The 21,092-nt window shown below is 42.6% G+C and overlaps 1 protein-coding gene across 3 annotated transcripts in view; it reads right to left on the bottom strand.

The window, feature by feature from the left end:
- Positions 1-21,092, bottom strand: part of Pcyt1a (phosphate cytidylyltransferase 1A, choline) — a 42,617-nt gene that overhangs the window by 10,115 nt on the left and 11,410 nt on the right. For all 3 annotated transcript variants that reach the window (XM_021184604.3, XM_021184606.2, XM_021184605.3), the window contains exons 2-5: positions 12,897-13,023; positions 9,514-9,613; positions 2,884-3,000; positions 1,835-1,986 (exon numbers count right to left, since the gene is read on the bottom strand). In XM_021184604.3, coding sequence (XP_021040263.1) covers positions 1,835-1,986; positions 2,884-3,000; positions 9,514-9,613; positions 12,897-13,013 — 486 coding nt within the window. In that variant the 5' untranslated portion in view covers positions 13,014-13,023. The remainder of the gene's footprint in view (positions 1-1,834; positions 1,987-2,883; positions 3,001-9,513; positions 9,614-12,896; positions 13,024-21,092) is intronic.

Here is a 21,092-nt window from a genome sequence, read left to right as displayed (position 1 = left end):
CATCTCTCTAGCCCTAAATCCATTTCTTTAAAGCCCACCCTTGTAGAAGGCATGCTTTATGTGGGAGAACTCAAAGGCCTCTGGGAGTTTTAAAATAATTATTTACTTCTTAGATAAGAGTAAAAACATCCTTGGTTTCTGATTGCACACAATTCCTAGCCCCAAATCAAAGCTGAAAGTAAACTTAACATAAGAAAACATGAAGGCTGGTGAGATGGCTCAGGGGGTAAGAGCACTGATTGCTCTTCTCAAGGTCCTGAGTTCAAATCCCAGCAATCACATTGTGGCTCACAACCAGCTGTAATGAGATCTGACACTCTCTTCTGGTGCGTCTAAAGACAGCTACAGTGTACTTATTTATAATAATAAATAAATTTCTGGGCCACAGGGAGCAGGGACTGAGCAAGTGGGCAGAGGTCCTAGAAATTCAATTCCCAACAACCACATGAAGGCTCACAACCACCTGTACAGCTAGAGTGTACTCACATACATAAAATAAATAAATAAATCTTTTTTAAAAATGCACTATTTCTTGACATGTGAAGCTTTCCTTTTCTTTATTTTTTGTTTTTTAAAAGGTTTTGTTTTAGCCGGGCGTGGTGGCACACGCCTTTCTTTAATCCCAGCACTCGGGAGGCAGAGGCAGGCGGATTTCTGAGTTCGAGGCCAGCTTAGCCTGGTCTACAAAGTGAGTTCCAGAACAGCCAGGGCTATACAGAGAAACCCTGTCTCGAAAAACCAAAAAAAAGGTTTTGTTTTTATATTTTGTATGTGCATGAGTGTGTTGCCTGGTTTGTGTCTGTGCAACACATGTATGTCTGTGTCCCTGGAATCCATGCATGGAGGCCAGGAGGTGTTGGATCCTCTGGGACTGGAGTTACACTCTTGTAAACTACCATGTAGGTGTTGGAAACCAGCCCCAGGTCCTGTGCAAGAACAGAAAGTGCTCTTAATCACAGAGTTATTATTTGTGTGTGCATGTACGTGTATGTGTGTGTGTACACGTACATGTATGTACCGGTGCCTAAGGAGCCTGGAAGACATTGGAATCCCTGAAGCTGGAATTACAAGCCGTTGAAAGCCACCCCGTGTGGGTGCGGGGAACATTCTGGCCTTTTGAAAGAATGAAAGCACTCCTAAATGTTGAGCATCTCTCCAACCTATGGTTTTGAGACAAGGTCTTTGTTATGTAGCTCAAGCTGGCCTCAAACTTTCCTGCTTCAGTCCCTTGGCTTTAGAATATAAACATATTTTTTTACATTTATTTTGTATGTGTTCATTTGTTCATACATTTGTGTATGTAGGCCAGGGGACAACTTGCAGGAGTTAAGATCTCATCTGGACCCAGAATGTAGGTTCAGGGTTCAACTTTAGGTCATCAAGCCAGGCACCAAGTGCCTCTCCCTGCTGAGCCACCTTCCTAACCCAGAGAGATAAGCTGCACGTGTATGGCTAGGACTATGGATAGTCCAGAGATTGCCACACCATAAAGGAGGACACACCTATTGAGTGGGGAAAGCATCCTGTAGTTAGACGGCTCATTTAAGTCCTGTAACAGAGTAACCCGGAGCTCATTGTTCAGTCTCTCTGCACCTTGTTCTCCATGTGTTAATGGAGATACTAACTATCCCCACAGGGCGGCTGTGGGGAGCAACTAGAACACAGTGACTATAAAGTGCTTGTGACCACTATTATAGTAATAACACAGTCGTCATCTCTATGTGAAACTTACATAGAAGGCATAAATGAAGCATAACAAATGGAAAACCAGCCTTCTCCCCCAAACACTGAGGGGGTGTTGGAACTAGGAATGAGTACTTGCGGCCAGTCTTACCCGGTGCTCTGCCAGGAACTCAGGCGTCAGAGTCCAGGGGGCGTTCCGCACCACCTCATCCACATAGCGGCAGTGCTGCACGGCGTCATAGCGCTCATTCTCGTTCATCACAGTGAAGCCCTTGAAGTTATGCGTTAGCTCATCACTGCAGACTGCATCACAGCATCACACAGTTGTAAGTCAAGGTCCCTGTCTAACACTCCTCGTCAACAACCCTTCCCATCGTCTCCTACTTTCTAGGCCTGTGACAATGCCTACCCCATCCCCAACCAATATGGAGAAGAATCTCCTGTATGTACCTCAGGCTGGGTGACAATGTCCTTCCTAATCTAAGACTAACCTTCAGGAGTAACACTTGCTACAGTAAGGCTCACACTTTTGAAAAGGGTAAACTATGGAACTCAGAGCCTGACTTTGAAATGAACCTGCTCTGTATTTCTACACCATTGAGGGTTTTAAAACTGTATTGGAGCTGGAGAGATCTCTCCACAGCTAAGAGCTGGCTGCTCTTATAAACTACCTGAGCTTGATTCCCAGCACCGACATGGTGGCTCCCGACTGTCTGTAACTCCAGTCCTATGGGATCTGATACCTTCTCTAGTTTCCTTGGGCACCAGGCACACATGTGGTACAGAAACACACATGAAGACCAACCAACAAACAAAAACCCACCCATATACATAAAATAAAAATTTTAATGTTTTCTTTCCTATTTTCATTTTATAAGATTGGAATTGACCATATAGCATTTGCTTGACAGAATTTTCTTCTGTTGATTCAAAATTGATGCAGCAAAGTCCAGATGCAGTGTTTTTAAGTAGACAACTGGATGAATGCAGCTCTGTAACGGTATATAACTGCAGACCCTCAGCTGTGAACACCAAGATCATCTAGGACTTCAGTGAGCCTGTCCTACACAGACTGAATCTAAGACAGACACTTCATTCCTTTAGTAAAGGAGTCCTGGGCCAGAGCACTCACAGCACACGAACAGGAGGGAAATTACTCTCTTTCTGGACAACACGTAAAGTCAATGGCTGCTTTCTTACCTCCCACAATTAGATACGTATTAGGGAAAAGGTTCTTCGCTTGCATCAGAGCCCGGGCATGACCAGAGTGAAATAAGTCAAATATTCCATCCGCATAAACTCTCACAGGCCGCTCACCTAAATCCAAACAAAAAAACTCATTACAAAAACATATTTACTCAGTGTCTCACACCTGACAAACTCAAATAGCACTGTGTGACTTTCATTCTAACAGAGCCTCTCTTGTTAGATGTTCTCTAGGACCAGGCATGGTACCAGTTTGGAAGCAGAGGCAGTAAGATTACCAAATTCAAGGCCAGCTTGAACTACAGATTAAGTCAAAGCCAGTCTGGACAACGTAATAAGAGCCTGTCTCAAAATAAAAGTAAAAAGAGAGTCTGGTATATAACCCTATTGAGATATAAATACACATATGTATATATACATATGTATATCTCAATATACATCTCATATGTATATATAGTGTAGAGGCTTTGAATAAGGCCCTAAGTCCAGTGCCTATTTCTATTAAAATAAAACACAAACATGAGCCATTTTACTAATTGTCTTAGTCCAACTGTACAGAGGAACCTGAACCAAACACAAGAAGGCCCAAAGACTGAGGTATTATTCCCTTACTAAAGGTGGCCACTTCTATCTCTGATATCTAGAATTTAGACTGGGGTCCATGTTTTTATATGGACTGAGTAGTTTTTCCTTAATGCCACCTAAGATATATTAAATATTTAGTCAATGAATACATATCCTGAACTTCAAAATCCTTGCCTTAAGAAAAGATGAACTTTTAATATATGTATGGAGGAGGTGTGTGCATGTAAATGCAAGTACCTATCCCAGAGGCATCCAACTGCCTGGAGCCAGACTCCTAGGCAACTGGGAGCTGCCCACCATAGGTGCTGGGACTTGAACTGGGGTCTTTTAACCACTACACCATCTCTTCAGCTCCCAAACCCTCCCCCTGTAATTTACGACATTTCAGGTTTGTTTAAACAGAATGTAAAACTCCGCTCTGACTGCTAACATTCTCATTTTCAGTTTGCCTTGATCACTAATAAGTAACACTTTGCTTTGAAAATAAATCCTAGTTAGGCATGGTAAAGCATGTATTTAATACCAGCACTTGGAAGGCAGAGACAAGCAGATCTTTTCCTTTTTCCATTAATTAGAATAAAAAAGAACTGTCTGTTGAGTTATTTTTAATAACTGTAGTGGCCTATGAAAAGAAAAGCCAGGAAATCATCTGCAAGTGCATGAGACCAATTCCAGGGTCAAATAAACGTATTGCTCATTGTGTTTCAAATGAGCAAGTCCAGGAGCCTAAGGACACTGAAGGAGGAACTATTTCAGGGTGGCAGCAGAGGGCAGCAATAGGAACATGGCCACCTCTTAAGGAAAGAAGGACCAGAGTCCCATCTGATGGACAGAATTGAAGCCTGGAGACATACTTCTCCCCTTGTCCCAGGAGCGGTAAGCTTTGCACGGTAGTATCTCAGCCAATGAGGTTTATCCAGGGCATGATTACTGCCAAACAAAACCTCTTGCCTGGTGGTGGTTGCACATGCCTTTAATCCTAGACTAAGAAGGCAGAGGCAGGCAGATTTCTTTGAGTTTGAAGACAGCAAAGGCTACACAGAGAAAACCTGTCTCAAAAACAGGTTTTTAAGAGGCTTTTCAAAAAAAAAGCCTCTTAAGGGCTGTGGATCAGGGAAAAGGAAAATGGTTGTCAAGAGGTTTGGATTTGGGCTGGAGAGATGGCTCAGTGGTTAAGAGCACTGACTTCTCTTCCAGAGGTCCCGTGTTCAATTCCCAACAACCACATGGTGGCTCACAATCCTCTGTAATGGGATCTGATACATTCTTCTGGTGTGTGTCTGAAGACAGCTATAGTGTACTCAAATAAATAAAAATCAATAAATCTTTTTTTAAAAAAGAGGTTTGGATTTTTTAAAAGATTTATTTAATGTATGTAGCTGTACAGATGGTTGTCAGCCTTCATGTGGTTGTTGGGAATTGAAATTTTAGGACCTCTGCTTGCTCCAGTCAACCCCGCTCACTCCAGTCGGCCCGCTCGCTCAGACCCAAAGATTTATTTATTATTATACTATGTATAGTACAGGTACACTGTAGCTGGCTTGAAATGCACCAGAAGAGGGCATCAGATATCTCCTTATTGAAGAGCAGTCAGTGCTCTTACCTGCTGAGCCATCTCGCCAGCCCAGAGGTTTAGATTTTTAAAATAGCTCTATCCATAAACATGTAATATTTAAACTGAGAAATCATACTTTGCTGATAGGAACATAATTCAGCAACATTTATCAAAGACAAATGGCAAATGCTTGGCTCCTTCGAGCCAGCCACTGTCACTCCAGGACACGGTCTTTCAGACATACTCTCACCGTGGCATTGTTTGCAATAGCAAAGGTGTGGAGACAACGCTTTACTGGAAAACTGAGCCCATGACATGGTGCAGGAGCCATAAGCTAGGTACTCAGACAGCCACAAGAAGCTGATCATCCTGGTTGCTGTTAAGAGAGACATGATGGCGGGGAGACAGGCTGAGAGGAAGACTTCTCAATCTGCGTTCTTTCAGTGCTGTGGGTGCCACATCAGGTTATAATACAGGAAATACATTCTTACTGAAATTTTTGCTTTTATCTACTATGTGTGTATGGGTATAAAAGAGACAGAGAGTAAGCATATGCAAGCACACCATGGAGACACATAGTGAACAGAGGACACTTGTGGGAGTCACCATGTGGGGTCTGGGGACTGAACTCAGGCTGTGGAGCTTGGCAGCAAGCTCCTTTACCTATGAGTCAATCTTGCTGGCCCAAAACATTAGAATTAAGTAAAACAGGCCAATATAATGGAAAATAATAAGTGTGTTTCTTCCTTCCTTTGAGACAGGGTTTCTGTGTGTAGCCCTGGCTGTCCTGGAACTCACTCTGTAGACCAGGCTGGCCTCAAACTCAGAAATTAAAGGTTTGTGCTGCTGCCACCTGCTGTGGTTTTCTTTTGATACTAAGAATTTTAAAACCCAGGGATCCCTGCGCCTGCTTTACCATGGAGCTATACCATTGTCCTATTGACGTATATTTACTATTGTTCTATAACATAAAGGTTAGCTCAAGTTGTCAACCAGCTTCCATCCTTTTTAAACTTGGTTTATTTATCTACAGGACAAAATAAAATAAAACGTGAGTTTAGAATCAGCTGAGCAGTGGTAGCACATGGCTTTAATCCCAGTACTCCTGCAAAGGCAGGAGGCTCTCTTGAGTTTAAGGTTAGCCTGGGTTTATAGAGTGAGTTCCAGGACAGCCCAGGTTACACAGAGGAAACCCCGTCTTGAAAACAAAACAACAACAAAAACCAGGAGTTGGTTTTTTATCTACTTTTAATCCGAGAATTCATGAAGAAACTAACACTGGGTTTTCTGAAGCAAGGCTTGAGGGGCTATGACACCCTTTTACTTGATCCTAAAAAGCAGACTAGACTGTAAAAGCTATGAACATATTGTAGAATAGCCACAGCAAAGCAAGGGGTGGTCTGGCAGAGTAATCACTGTCTAGGGAGTGGAAAAGTGGAATGTTACCCAGGAAGACTATTTGCCAGCACAATAAAACACAGCTGAGCCTTTCCCCAAACAACATGCACCTACACTTCTGCAGTGCCCCTTCCAAGTGCTCCACCACAGCAGTATCCTAAGGAAGGCCTCACTCACCTCCAGTCTCTGAGGTGAGCAATACACATGACCATTTTAGCCAAATGGTCAGAAGGGGTCACTGTTGCAAAAGTCTCGGGAGAAGCAAGCACCAATAAGCCACACCCTGATTGGCAACTGTCTCATCTTGTTGAGAGCAACAGCCAGTCACTCTCTGGTTATAAATAAGGTGGATGCATTACTCTTGCTAAGCAAGCAGATGCCTTCCCCAGCCAGGCAAAATCCAGTTTCAATTCACTGTCTACTGAGATATTCTGTCAATCAGTCACTACACACTGAACCCACAGTCTGAGGAGAGCTAAGCCTGTGCTCTTCCTCAGCGTCACACCCTCAGCCTACCACCACACATATTTTCAGTTTTTGAAATTACCAAGATGATATGTGGATAATCTAACAACACTCTGGGTAACTGTGCAGAGATCTGAGTAAGGTATTATTCTGAACGTGTGTCGTTATGCTATACATAAAAAGTTCCTGACTCCAACAGATTTTATACCATGGTTGAATGTGAAACATGAACTGTCCGTTGGCATTTTGAAATTTGACTTCCAGACCAGTGAAATGACTCGGTGGATAAAGGTACTTGCCACGAAGCCTACCAACTTGAGTTCAGTTCCCAAGACATACGGTAGAAGGAGAAAACCAACTTCTGAAAGTTGTCCCTCATCTCAACATGCACACATAGACATACACACAAAATAAGTAGAGAAATGTAATTTTTTAAAAAATTAAGAGACCACATAGTGAAAACCTGTCCCATTAAATAACAAATTAATTAAATTCGCTTCATGAATCAGAAAGGTAGTATAAGATGAGTCATATCTAAATACTTTTTGCATAAAAAGAATAATCTCAGGGGCTAGTATTTGTTATTGTTTTAGGACTCTAGGTATTATAATAATAAATACAGCCAATGGGTCCTGGGATCCCCTAGCCATTGTCTAGCACCATTTCCAGTCATACTTTACTATTCATTACTTAGAAAAAAAACAAACATAAACACAATTAAGAAGTAATCACAGTGCACAACTTTTAATCCCAGTACTTGGGAGGCAGATCTCTGTGGGTCACAAGGCAACAACAGAGAGACACTGTCAAAAACAAACCAAACCAAACCAAACACAATCACCTTTAATCCCAATGCTGGCACAGGGGTCAAGGAACAGAGGCAGGTGGATCTTTGAGTTCCAGGTCTACAGAGTTCCAGGCCAACCAGGAACAAGGATGAGAGGTAAAATTCATAAACTCATTGCATATGTGTGAGACTGTATTGTGGTTGTAATGACATCTTACTCTTTGTGCTTGCCTGGAGTTAAGTTCAGCCCTATATTGGTAGAATAGATAGAATACTTATCATGGTAATTAGAACAGGAAAAAGATTAGAAAAAGGTAAAGAAAGAATTAGCTGTCTGACTGCTTGTATGACTTAGCATTTACCACAAATGCTCATGAGATGTTTCATTTGTGTGGGTAGGTAGTCTATTTTGTTCCTTTTATTTGTTTGTTTTTTGTGTTTTACCTGCATATATGTCTTTCCGGTTTTTTGTTCGTTTGTTTGTTTGATTGGTTAATTGGTTGGGTTTAGTTTTTTTTTAAGACATGGTCTCACTATTTAGCCCTGGCTTTCCTGGAACTCACTCTGTAGACCAGGCTGTACCTGATTTTAGAGATATGTTTGCCTCTACCTCCTGAGTGCTGGAATTTAAAATGTGCACCACCACACCCAGCTGTGTCTGTGTATCTTGTGCATGCACTGCCCACAGAGGCCAGAAAGGGTGTCAAGTCCCTGGAACTGGAGTTAATGGGTGTGATGTTTGTATATGCTTGGGCCAGGGAGCAGCACTATTCGGAGGTGTGGCATTTTGGAGTAGGTGTGTCACTATGGGTGTGGGCTTTAATACCCTTTGTCCTAGCTGCCTGGAAGCCAGCCTTCAGATGGAGATGTAGAACTCTCAGCTCTGCCTGCACCATGCCTGCCTGGATGCTGCCCTGCTCCTCTGAACCTGTAAGCCAGCTCAAATTAAATGTTGTCCTTTATAAGACTTGTCTTGGTCATGGTGTCTGTTCACAGCAGTAAAACCCTGATTAAGACAATAGGTAAGTCATTTTTTTCTGTGAGGGTGGGTGGCTTTTTGAGACAGTGTCTCAACTTCAGTCTGGCCTCAAATTTGCTTTGTGATAGCCAAAGATGATCTAAAATGATCCTCCTGCCTCTACTTCCAAGCTGAGATTACAGGTGTAATTGTAGTTGACTGACACCATGAGAAAGAACTGTGGAAAAAATGCTGAGGCTAGAAAAAGTATATGACAGTATATTGATTATTTGGATATTTGTAAAAACAGACATAATCACAGGGCAAGAAATACAGCTGAATGTAGAACACTTGCCTTTTTTGGGGGGGGGGTTCTTTTTTTTTTTTTTTTTTTTTGGTTTTTCGAGACAGGGTTTCTCTGTGTAGCCCTGGCTGTCCTGGAACTCACTCTGTAGACCAGGCTGACCTCGAACACAGAAATCTGCCTGCCTCTGCCTCCTAAGTGCTGGGATTAAAGGCATATGCCACCACGACCCGGCTCACAAAAAAACCAAATAAGCAAACAAGTCATAATTCAGCTAGAGCTAGCAAGATTCTTGTCTTGTCTTTTCTACCACCACGGGGATCAAACCCAGGTCCTTGAATGTCCTACCAATGAGCGAGCGACATTCTCAGCCATCAGGCCAATAGTTGTGATATTTTCTATTTTGTTTTTCTGTTTCATGACCACTAAGCCAACAACCCAAGAAACAAATGCCTAACAAGGAAAACAATTTAGAGTTTTATAGAGTGAAGGAGTTACCCCTCCAACAGAACACTGAGGCAGACGAGCATGCTGAACACTACAGCAAATAAAACCGTTAAGCAGTTACTTACACGGAGTTCCCCTGCAGGCTTCTTCCATAGTCACCCTGACATAGGGTTTACTAAAGTCAACTTCAATTTCATCAGAAAAAGGAGCTGGCTGCCGCAAACCCTGAACAAGAAAAAATTAAGTTAAATTCAATGGTGTTCACTGAAGTACTCGCTATACCTTTAAAGGACAGTCAGTTATTCAATCATGTGACTAAAATTTCATAACACTGAGAAGGAAAGAAAAGTATTCTAAAGTGAAGAGTGAACGTTGCAGCCTTCTTCAGACTGACTTAACTGTGGGGTGAAGAAGGAACACCTTTCTGGCCATTTCAGGGATAAACCGAGCAGTCTGACTGGGAAGCTAAGCGGTGCTCTGGAAAGATGGCTCCCCACAGCATGGTGGAGCAACAAGCCTTGGACCCTGTGACAAAACCTCTGCACTCCTTCAACTAGAGAGCGGGAAGGCGCGCAGTGCCTCAGTGGACCCTGGCTGCTTAATGTCTGCTGTGATTGTGTTCCAATGCTCCCTAGGAAGCAAGGACGACCACAGTGCCACCCATTTACAGAGGAAGCAAAGGGCAGGGAAGTTATGAGAACCATATGTGCTAAGAAGCAAAGCTGAAACCAGAATGTGGGCGAGCTTGCCTCTCTGTACATGGCTTCAGTTGGGAGGTTTTGTTTAATTTATTCCTAAATTTTTATTTCTATTGGATACTATAATGAATGGAACTTTTTAAAAAGGCACTTCGGTTGTTTCTTATTAGTATACAGAGATGTAACTGATGAGTACAATGGACTTCTGTATATTTCCTTGGTCCTGTAACTGCATAACTCAACCACTAGGTTTGTTTTGTTTGAGAAAGGGTCTCTGAACTCCTGATCCTCTATCTCTACCTCCTAAGAGCTGGAATTACAGGTGTGTGCCACCATGCTTGGCTTCACCTATTAGTGTTAGTGGTTGTCATATTTTGTTGATGCCTTAGGATTCTCTGTACATGAAATACTGTCATCTGTGAACAAGTACAATTTAACCCAGCTCTCTTCAATCTGGATGGTTTATTTCTTTTTAACACACCATATTGCCATTAGAATGTCTAGTACAACACTGAGCAGAAGGGAGGAGATAAATATCCTAGCCTCATTCCTAGTCTTGGAGCAGAGGAGTCATGAATCTTCACATTACATGTGAAGTTGTAGGTTTTTTGCCTAATTTTTTTTTAAACTAGGCTGAGGCAGTGGTTTTCAACCTGTGGGTCTTGACACCTTTGGGGAATGCATATCAGACATCCTACATGTCATATATTTACATTATAATTCACATCAATAGGAAAATTACATATATGAAGTAGCAATGAAAATTGTATGGTTGAGGGTCACCACAACATGAGGAACTGTATTAAAGAGTTGCAGCATTTCTGCTCAGTTCGAAGATTGAAAACCACTGTTCTAGTGTCTACTGCCATGATACCATATTATAACTATGTAATATAATACTGTTTGTTCAACTCAAACATCAACATGTAAGTGCAGAAATAAATGTGGAATGATACAAGATACAAGTGTCATTTAGCAATGAGAAATTAAGCAGTGCCATATACCATGACATGAGTTAATCCTGAAAACATATTCAGTGAAAAAGGCCAGCCACATAATGTATGTTTCCACTTTTAAATAATGTCTGCACAAAGCAACACCAAAGAAACAGAAACATTAGTGGTTTCCAAAAGCTGAGCAGAAATGATTGATTTGCTAGTAAATACAAGGCTTCTGTGGGTGGTAAATATACTCTAAAATTGGTTATGGCATTGTGACTAAAAAACAATCTGTGATTATACAGAAAACGACTGACTTGCGGGCTGTGAGACAGTTACATGATATATCAGTTACAGTTCAATGTAGCTGTTCCAAGAGAAGAACAGTTTTGTTTGCTTTTGCTACAGAGCTCAAAAGGAGTTGAAAATACAGGTGTACAGTGGCGACAGCACACAGAGGCAGATGCTCTTCCCTCTAGGGTCAGTCAGCGTGCTGGGTGAGGGGTCAGGAGATGGCATAGAAGGTCAGTGAACCCCATGTAAACATTTTACAGGAATCTATGAAGCAAAGTAATTTAAAGTCATGAAATTCTCCAGTTCTAAGGACCAAGGAGTTTCAATCTTCTCAAAGCTCTTTTCTCCAACAGACTGGAAGCCTCGGCTCTGCCCCCGTACAGAGCCTGCAGCATTGGAGTTTATTAGTTGTCCTTCCTCCAGGTGGACAGCTGAGCTTCAGCCACAGCCTCTTTAGTCTGGATTCGCTGAGAAACTTTCAGAAATTAACAATGCACTACTTTTTTGTTTGCTTTTTGGATACAGTGTCCCACTTGTAGTGTTTGCTGGCCTCCACTCTGATGTAAACCAGGCTGGCCTTGAACTCAGAGATGCCTGCCTGCCCAGTACAGAAGTACTGGTGTGCTGGGACTGAACACAGCTTTGGTGGCTACTAAGCCATCTTCCGAGTCTTCTTTGACATATAGAATCACACTTCCTAAAATGTCCATGTTTTTGTCTATGGAATCTGTGAAAATGTTACCTTACATGGCATAAGAGGTTTTATAAATACGGCTAAATTCTGGCTATCAGGGCAAGAAAATTATTCTGGATAATATGGACATGGTAAATGCAATCCCAAAGTTTTTGTAGCTAGAAAGAGAAGGCAGGGAATTGCAAGTCAGAGCAATGTGATGGTGGAAGCACCAGTGCCACACCGAGTGCCACACAATGAATACCCTCTGGAAGCTGGAGGAAAACAAAGGAAATGACTTTCTCCACACTACTGTCTGTGCCAACACCCATTTCAGAGCTCTACTCTCCAAACATAATTCTCCTATGGTTTAACATTAACTCCAATGATCCGCAAGTGTCTTTTGCTATGTTTTTAGGGGAAGCTTTAGAAAGGTACCAAGCTGAGACAAGATAGGAAGTTTTCAATGGTGTCCTTCACCTAAGACTCACAGTAGGCTAGGAAGTATGACAGTAAAGTCCCAGAGATGGAGGTATATAGGAGGCAGTGGTGGCTGTGCCCAGCAGTAAAGTGAAGAATTGACACAGGAAGGACCGAAGAACACAGACACATCCCAAATCACTAGCCGGAACCACCACTCTTTGACTTTGTTACCACAGATTTGACTTTTAGCCCAATATGGACACATCCTCCAAATTTTCCCACCATTTTTCTCAATCCCCATGTACAGCTCCCACAACTGAGTTGTAGTTCATGTGGCAAGAAAGCTAACAGCTTTCCCACTCACGGCTTGCTCTGCCCATCACTTAAGACCACTATCCGAGACAGCGATGGCAATGTCATCCATGTCCTATTGCTCTCTCCCTCCACCACCAGGGCGTTGCCAGTCACAGCTCTTCACTTACAACTGCGCAACGCTGCACTTTGGAAGGAATTCCATCTTCCTCTGTTGCTCCATTAGGGCCAGGTGCCTCTTTCCTCCTCTTCCTCGAATTGACTTTAGCTGAACTCTGTGCATCCATCTTCTTTTAACTGCTCAAAAGAAAGGGGGTGGTGGTGAAAAAAAAGTCTGAACCAGTATTTCAGAGACATAAATACATTCAGCATAACATTAATTAAAAAGTATAAATTTCACCAAGATGAGCCAATGACAAAAACAAGGATTCATAAAACACTACTGTGCAACAATGGCCACAGTTAATCTCCTGACCTTGAAACTCCTCCCAACACTGCAGCATACACACAGCCCATTTCATATCTTGGCTGTGTGCAGAGGACTGTAATAACTGGGCTGAGAAAGATACCAATTCAAATCAAATTAGCTAAAATGTTTGTGACCAGTTGGGAATATTTATCCTTAGACTACTGATTACAAATTCCTAACCTGAAAACACGAACTACAAACCACTGTGAAATCTGAATTATTCTTAACACACTGAGGATATTCAACTTACAGAGACTGTGTGTGTGTTGTGTGTGTTGGGAGGTTGAGACAGGGTTTCATCATGTAGCACTGGCCTCAGACTCACCCTATAGGTAGACCAGGGCGGCCTCAAGCTTGGGATGCTTCTCTTGCCTCTGCCTTCCAAATATCACAATTACAGGAATGCACCCCACTTCCAGCTCATACTACAGAAATCATCTATAGAAATACAGAGGTGCAATGTGAGAGCTGTCTTTAATAAAATGCTCTTGCCGCAGCCTTCTAGTGCTGGGATTACAGCTGAGAGTCACCATGCCATTTCTTCTTCTTTCAGGGTCACTACCTCTAACTAGTTCAGAATTTCCAGCTAATAAAACACACCAAATCTCTTTTTCCAAAAGAAAAATTCACTTTTCTGTCTAACTTAACAGAGAGTTTCTGGTACCTACGGCTCATGAGAATGTGAACCAATGTTCCTGTTTAGATATGGGCTTATGCTACCTTGCCAACCCCAGTGGAAATATTTGCATTAAACAAAAATTTTTTTACGGGCCTGGTGAAATGGCTCAGTGGGTAAGAGCACCCCACTGCTCTTCCCAAGGTCCTGAGTTCAAATCCCAGCAACCACATGGTGGCTCACAACCAGCTGTAATGAGATGAAGTCAGCTACAGTGTACTTATGTATAACAATAAATAAATCTTTGGGCCAGAGCAAGCATGGACTGAGTGAGCAGAGTTGACCAGAGCGAGTGGGGCCAACCAGAGCGAGCAGGGGTCCTAAAAATTCAATTCCCAACAACCACATGAAGGCTCACAACCATCTGTACAGCTACAGTGTACTCATATACATAAAAATAAATAATTAAAAAAATCTTTACTACATTTATGTGTGTGTGTGCACATATATGTGGAGGAGGTCAAAGGACAACTTATGGGAGCTAACCCCTCCTTCCTATCATACAAGTACTGGGACTGGACTCAAGTTGTCAGGTGTCAAGTGCCTTTACCCAAAGAACCACCCTGTTAGTCCCAAATTTGCATTTTTCTTGGGTAATACAATCTGCATGGAAGAACTGATTTCTTTTAATGATGAACTGCTAGGCTCCCCCAGAATATAGAGAGAGTAAGCTCTACGATTAACTGTCATTTCTACCTAAGGTAATGAACGGCAGGGGAAAAGAAAAGACAGACAGACTGAGGCCATCCCCTTTGCCTCCATGCTTCCTGGAAGCCCTCCTGGACAAGCCATTCTCTGAGCAGCTGCAGCTCCACTTTCCTTCCCTTCCTGTAGTTCAAGTCCATGTAGAAATGTGGCAAGATCTACAAGAAACCTGGCCAGGTTCTTAAGAGGCTTAAGGTAACGCCCTGAGAGTCGGAGCTAAGCAGAAGCCTGACCTAGAGAGATATCAGTCTAGAGTGGCAGGGGAACACACCCAGAAACTGCCTTTCCTTACAAATGCAAACTGGCATGGACCAAGGTGCAGTGTCTGGAGAAACTGAATTCTCCCAGTTAACAACTGTTCTTCCAAAAATGTGCACTGAGCTGAGAGGCTTGGTAAGAATGAAGTCAGTCCAGTTTCTTACATGCTTATCACAGGCCTCTTCTATAAGCATCTGTTCAATTCCTCAACCGAGGCTTCTGTGTGTATGTGTGTGTGTCGAGTTGACAACTAACCAACACATACCTAAAACATCACAGTATGCCAGGACAGTGATACAAGCTTGTAATCTCAATACTTGAGCACCAAAGGCTGAAGAGTGAGTTCAAAGCCAGCTTGGTCTGTACAGCAAGTTCCATGGCAGTCTTAGTTACACACCAAGACCTTGTCTCATAGAAGGCAAGCCTGGAAAGGTAGCTCAGTGGTGAACTTGCCTACCATGCAGAGGCATTTGGTCCAACTTTGAGCACCACAGACACATAATCGTGGTGTCGATGGCTCCGTGAGTAAAAGTACCCATGCCAAGTCTGATGACCTACATTCAGTGTCCAGGTCCCACATGGCGGAAGGAGACAACCAACATCTGCATGTTGTGCTTTGACCTCCACACATGCACACACCTCCCATAAATCAATGAAGAAGTAAAAAAATGAATAAGTGTACTAAAATTAAATACAGGTAGCAAGTATTTTAAGGAGACTTCACATCTATATGTTCTGAAACAACCCAGTGCAGCCCCCAGAGTACCATGAGACTGAGGAAAGAAGCAAACAGACCTAAGCTGTATAGAACATAGCTTATTGGAGGACGATTGAGAGAAGTATGGTCATAAGCAACATCGAGACCAGTTAGAACCTGCAAACTGGGTCAAATGGGGGAGGTGTTATTTATGGATCAAGACAAAAATGACTATCATGGCTGGAATGTACCTGCTTTATCTTAAGATAATAGTAACGAGTCAGGAGTGTCCCTGGATCAAAGGTCCCTATGATAAGTTGACACATGTGACTCTAGTGACTTTCATCCATTTATGATTTGCTGGGAAAGTGTGCAAAAATGGTTATTGGAAGCAGACATGGTAGCTACAACCCAAGACTGTAGTCATGTGAATACATAAGCTTATCACCTCACAGTGCAAATTTCTCATTCCTCTCCACAAAAGTCATAACAAGCTCCAGTGATAAGCAAAGGTCCAAAGTCTCATCTGAAACTCAAGGCATCCTGTAGTGAGAATGTTGCTTTCTTAAAACAGTTATGTTCTGTGGGTGTGTGGGATTTGGGGCTACTTTAGGCTGCACAGAAGCTAACTGCGATTTGTCTCATGCTCTGGCAAAGGCATGATTCTGCCAGCTGAAGATACACTTGGAATTCTGGGGACTCTTGAGAAGGTATAGAAATGCCAGAGCTCCAAGAGGCTGCTGCAGTTTATCAAGAAGTCATGAGCAAAGAACCAACTGCTAAGATCAACATTGCCCCAAGGAACTTGATGCCCCTCCTCAGCAGGAAGCAGTCTAATGAGATCATGCCTCCTTTTCCCTCTAACCTTCCTTTTCTCCTACCTAGTGTTTGGTGGGATGGGGGTGGGGGGACAGTGTGTGGAAGGGATGGGGTGGAGAAGGGTGATAGGTAAAAGAAATCAAAAAAGTAGCCAAAATTACAGTTATAGCAATCATGGCTATATGTGATTCCCTCTAAAACAATAAGCAAGTTACATATACCCAAGATAAAAATGGTGGAATAGGGATAGAATAAAAGAAAGCTAGCAATAAGTAGAAAGAACAAGTAGTCCAAAGCCAGTCTGAAAAGGCAGCAAGGAAGACACTAACGGATGAAGCCCAAGGCCACGTCTCTCACACTTTGCTGAGGAGTGAGTCCCCAAGACTTTGCTGCTTATCACCTAGGCTGGTCTTCCATGCTGCCAGAAGCTCTCTGCCTACCAGGCCCACTGCTGACAGTTGTTACCTTTTTGGGGTCAAAACTGCTCCCCAACATGCCTGACTACACCAGAAAAGGTTTGTCTGGGCTCTCTGAGGAAGTTTCTGCCCTGTGAGAAACTTCTGCTTGGCCTCCTACGGAGGCTTCCTTTGAAATCTGGGTGGGTGCTACCATGATCCCATAACCCTTGCATTCTGCATACCTGCATACTCAGCACATAAACACTAAAGTACAAGCTGTACCTAGACCCATGTGATTCATGCCTCAGTCACCAAGTGCTTGGCCAGTATGAACCAGGGAAATGAATTTAAGGCACTTCCCCCCAAGACATTTGCTGCAGTAATTCTGTTCTGCCAGTCCTCTGGGCCTGTGATGGAGGAAGAGCCTGATTTCTGAGCTACACTAGCCTTTTCCAATTACCCCAATGCTAAGCATCACTCTCTAGCACTCAGCTTCTTGCACACATCCTCTCATCATGTTTCTTTGTTCCTTCTCTGGCTGCATAGCTTCCAAATCTTTCCACCTTGCTTCCTTTGCTCCTTAGATTCACTGTGATCTGGGTAAAAATAATAACTCCTGTTTCTCAGCCCAGACACTTACTTGTTTTAAAATCCCTTCTACCAGGGGCTGGAGAGAGAGCTTGGAGGTTGTCTTATTTACTGTTCTTCTTTCTTTGTTTTTTAGAAATGAGGTTTCTCTGTGTATCCCTGGCTGTCCTAAAACTCACTCCATAGACCAGACTAGGCTCCAACTCAGAGATCCGCCTGCCTCTGTCTCCTGAGTGCTGGGATTAAAGGCGTATGCTACCACTGCCTAGCATCTTAGTTACAGTTCTATTTCTGTGAAGAGATATCACAACCAAGGCAACTCATAAAATAAAGCATTAAATTTGGGGCTTGCTTAAAGTTTTTGAGGGTGAGTTCATAATTATCATGAAGAAGTGGATAGGCACTGTGCCAAGCAATAGCTGAAAGCTTTACACACTGATACACAGGCACAGGGAAGAGAAAGAGAAACTGGACCTCGAATGGGCTTTTGAAACCTCAAAGCCCACTCAATGATATACCTCCTCCAACAAGGCTGTAATATTCAAAATGAATTCAAGACCACCCAGTACCTTCCCCCTTCGAAAAGGAATTTCCAAACTATACTAGCAAGACAAGTGCAAAGCCAGATAAAAAAGCTGGCTGACTAAACAAATGTAAAAACATAGTTTTAGCGGTCAAAATGATTAAAGCCTACAGCTACCAAAACAATATTAGCTGTTCTCAGAGAAATAACCATAACAAGATAGCAGTTCCCAGAGAAATTCCCCTACCCCGCCCCACACTGAATTCTGAGAAAGACCACAAACCACCCTGACCTTGCTAGGATTCCTTGTGACGTTAGTAGCTGTGACTAACCCATAAGTTCAAAATGGACTATTGCTTTGCTGACCAAATCATAATAACCCACCATGGGGGCAAGCAAAGTGAGTCACTAGGCCAAAGGTAGTCACTATGCAAACCAACCAATGCCTGAAAGGGTTACTTGCTACACCAATGAGAACCCTATTTCCCAAATCTGCCCCTTACAAAGGTATAAAAAGTGTGTTCTTTCTTTGTTCTATGTCTCTCCTCTGGCCTGCATGCTGAGAGGGGAGTCCCCAGCATGTTGGGTCAATAAAAATCCTCATGTGGTTTGCAGCAATGGCGATCTCTATGGTCTTTGTGAGTAAGGGTCTTTTGACGAACTCCAACAGGCCATACCTTCTAATCCTTTCCAAACAGTTCCACTAACTGGGGACTAAATACTTAAATATTTAAACCTATGGACCATTCCCATTCAAACCACCACAGTGGTTAAGCCACTGGCTGTTCTTCTGGGAGACCAGGGTTCAGTTCCCAGTACCCACATGGTGGCTCACAATCGTAACTCCAGTTCAAGTGATATGATATCCTCTTCTGGCCTCTTTCAGGCACTACACATGCATAGTGCACAAATATACAAGCAGTTAAAACACCCATACACATAAAATAAAATAAAATAATTTAAAAAAATCTCTTCTGTAGTCTCAGCTACTTGAGAAAATGAGAGGAAAACTGAAAAGTCAAGGCCAGCCTCAGCCACATAATAAGTTCAAGACCAGAGTAGATAACTAGTAAAACAGTGTCTCAAAATAAAAGTAAAAAGAGAGCTGGGGATTAGGCTCAGTAATAATGAGTGTTTGCAGAACATTCACAGGATGAAAAAGAGATGAGAGAGAGAGAGAGAGAGAGAGAGAGAGAGAGAGGGAGAAGGAGAAGGAGAAGGAGAAGGAGAAGGAGAAGGAGAAGGAGAAGGAGAAGGAGAAGGAGAAGGAGAAGGAGAAGGAGAAGGAGAAGGAGAAGGAGAAGGAGAAGAAGAAGAAGAAGAAGAAGAAGAAGAAGAAGAAGAAGAAGAAGAAGAAGAAGAAGAAAGAATCCCTTTTACCAAATAAATTAATCTTTTATTTGTTTTTTGAGACAAAGTTTCTCTACGTAGCCTTGGTAGAACTTACTCTGCAGATCAACCTGGCTTTGAACTTACAGAGATGCACCTGCCTCTGCCTCGAAAGTGCTGAGATTAAAGGCAGGCACATACGTTGTACTCAGTTAGTAGTCGCTTCCATAGTCAAAGGTGAAGTACCCAATCTGATAACTTCCTTGCTACAGTGTGACAAGAGTGGCTTCTCATCCAATTTCCAATAGAAAGTCATTCCTGAGCCAGTGAGAGACAGACACACATGATGCACGCGTGAACACACACACACACACACACACACACACACACACACACGGGAGAGGGATGGGGATAGGGAGACGAATAGGAAGAGGGAATAAACTTTAAAAACACATTTCTTTTTTGATGTAAGGATACACTAAGATAGATCCCAGGTGAAATATCCTGGAGTAATGATTCCCACTTGCAGTTGGGGATACTGAGGTAGAGGCCCAAGTAACCCATAGAACAAAGGAAATGTCTTACTTTTCAAGGGAAGGGCTGAGTTCAGCAGATGAGTAAAGGTAGAATACAAGATTTAGGAAGCATATCCTAGTGTTCTCTTGAAGTGGCTGCGACACTAGGTAGCTCAGGGACAGTACACAAAATATGGCTGATCCTTCTCCAGGGGGAGAGTCTGAGGTCTAATATTAACAAGCTCACTCCTTCATACCGACTTCCTGTATTAGTCCATTTTGCCTTACTATAACAAAATACCTGAGACCCATTAACTTATATAGATACTAGTTCACAGTTTGCAGATTCAAAGGCCAATTTAATAATAGCCCTTTTTTCTTGTTAAGATTTATTTACAGATGGGTGGTGGTGTACACCTTTAATCTTGGTATTTGGGCGGCAAAGGCAGGTAGATATCTATGAATTCAAGGCCAGCCTGGTCTACAGGACAACCAGGGCTACACAGAGAAACCCTGTCTCCAAAAACAAAGAACACCTTTACTAATGCTGAGCATTTATGTAACACCTGCCTGCCAAAGGCACTTTAAAATTATTAAAACTCAGTGTTTACAACCCTTTGACCTATCCACACACACACACACCACTTTGAGATAAGGGGTTTCTCTGTTACAGAGCCCTGGCTGTCCTGGACTTGATTTGCAGACCAGGCTGGCCTGGAACTCACATAGATCCACTTCTGCTTCCCAAATGCTGGGATTAAAAGGGTGCAATACTATGCCCAGCGCTATCAACACCTTTAATCCAAGTATTCAGGAGGCAGAGGCAGGTAGATCTCTGTGAGTTAAAGACCAACTTAGTCTACACAGTGAATTTCATGATAGCTAGGGCTACATAGAAAGATCTTGACCAACAAACAAATAAGTAAATAACTAAGTGAAAAAAAATCAGTTGGTATCAGAAAACACTAGTAGACAATTTATTAATGCAATCCTCAACCATATAAAAAGGTACCGAATAATTATCTTTATATATATATGCATGTGTTTGACAATTTTTTAAACCTTTTTTTTCTTTTCTTTCTTTCTTTTTTTTTTTTTTCCAGACAGGGTTTTTCTGTGTAACCCTGGCTGCCCTGGAACTCACTGTATAGACCAGACTGGCCTCAAACTCAGAAATCCACCTGCCTCTACCTCCCAAGTGCTGGGATTAAGGGTGTGCGCCACCACTGCCCAGCTTAAACCTTATTTTTAATGGTGTTTTTTAGATGCTTTAACCTCCCTTTTAGCCTTTTTAGGTAGTGGATACGGGGGAAGTGGACCTGTTTAGAAATGGTTCTTTTGGAGCAACTCCCATCTGTGTTGTTGACAGTTGAGTTCACAGGTCAACAG

This window comes from Mus caroli, unplaced genomic scaffold, assembly GCF_978045245.1.
Source record: "Mus caroli unplaced genomic scaffold, Mus_caroli_1 scaffold_17, whole genome shotgun sequence".
In the NCBI taxonomy this organism is placed as follows: domain Eukaryota; kingdom Metazoa; phylum Chordata; class Mammalia; order Rodentia; family Muridae; genus Mus; species Mus caroli.
Note: the sequence above shows the minus strand (reverse complement) of the source record. Positions and strands in the feature narration are given on the sequence as shown.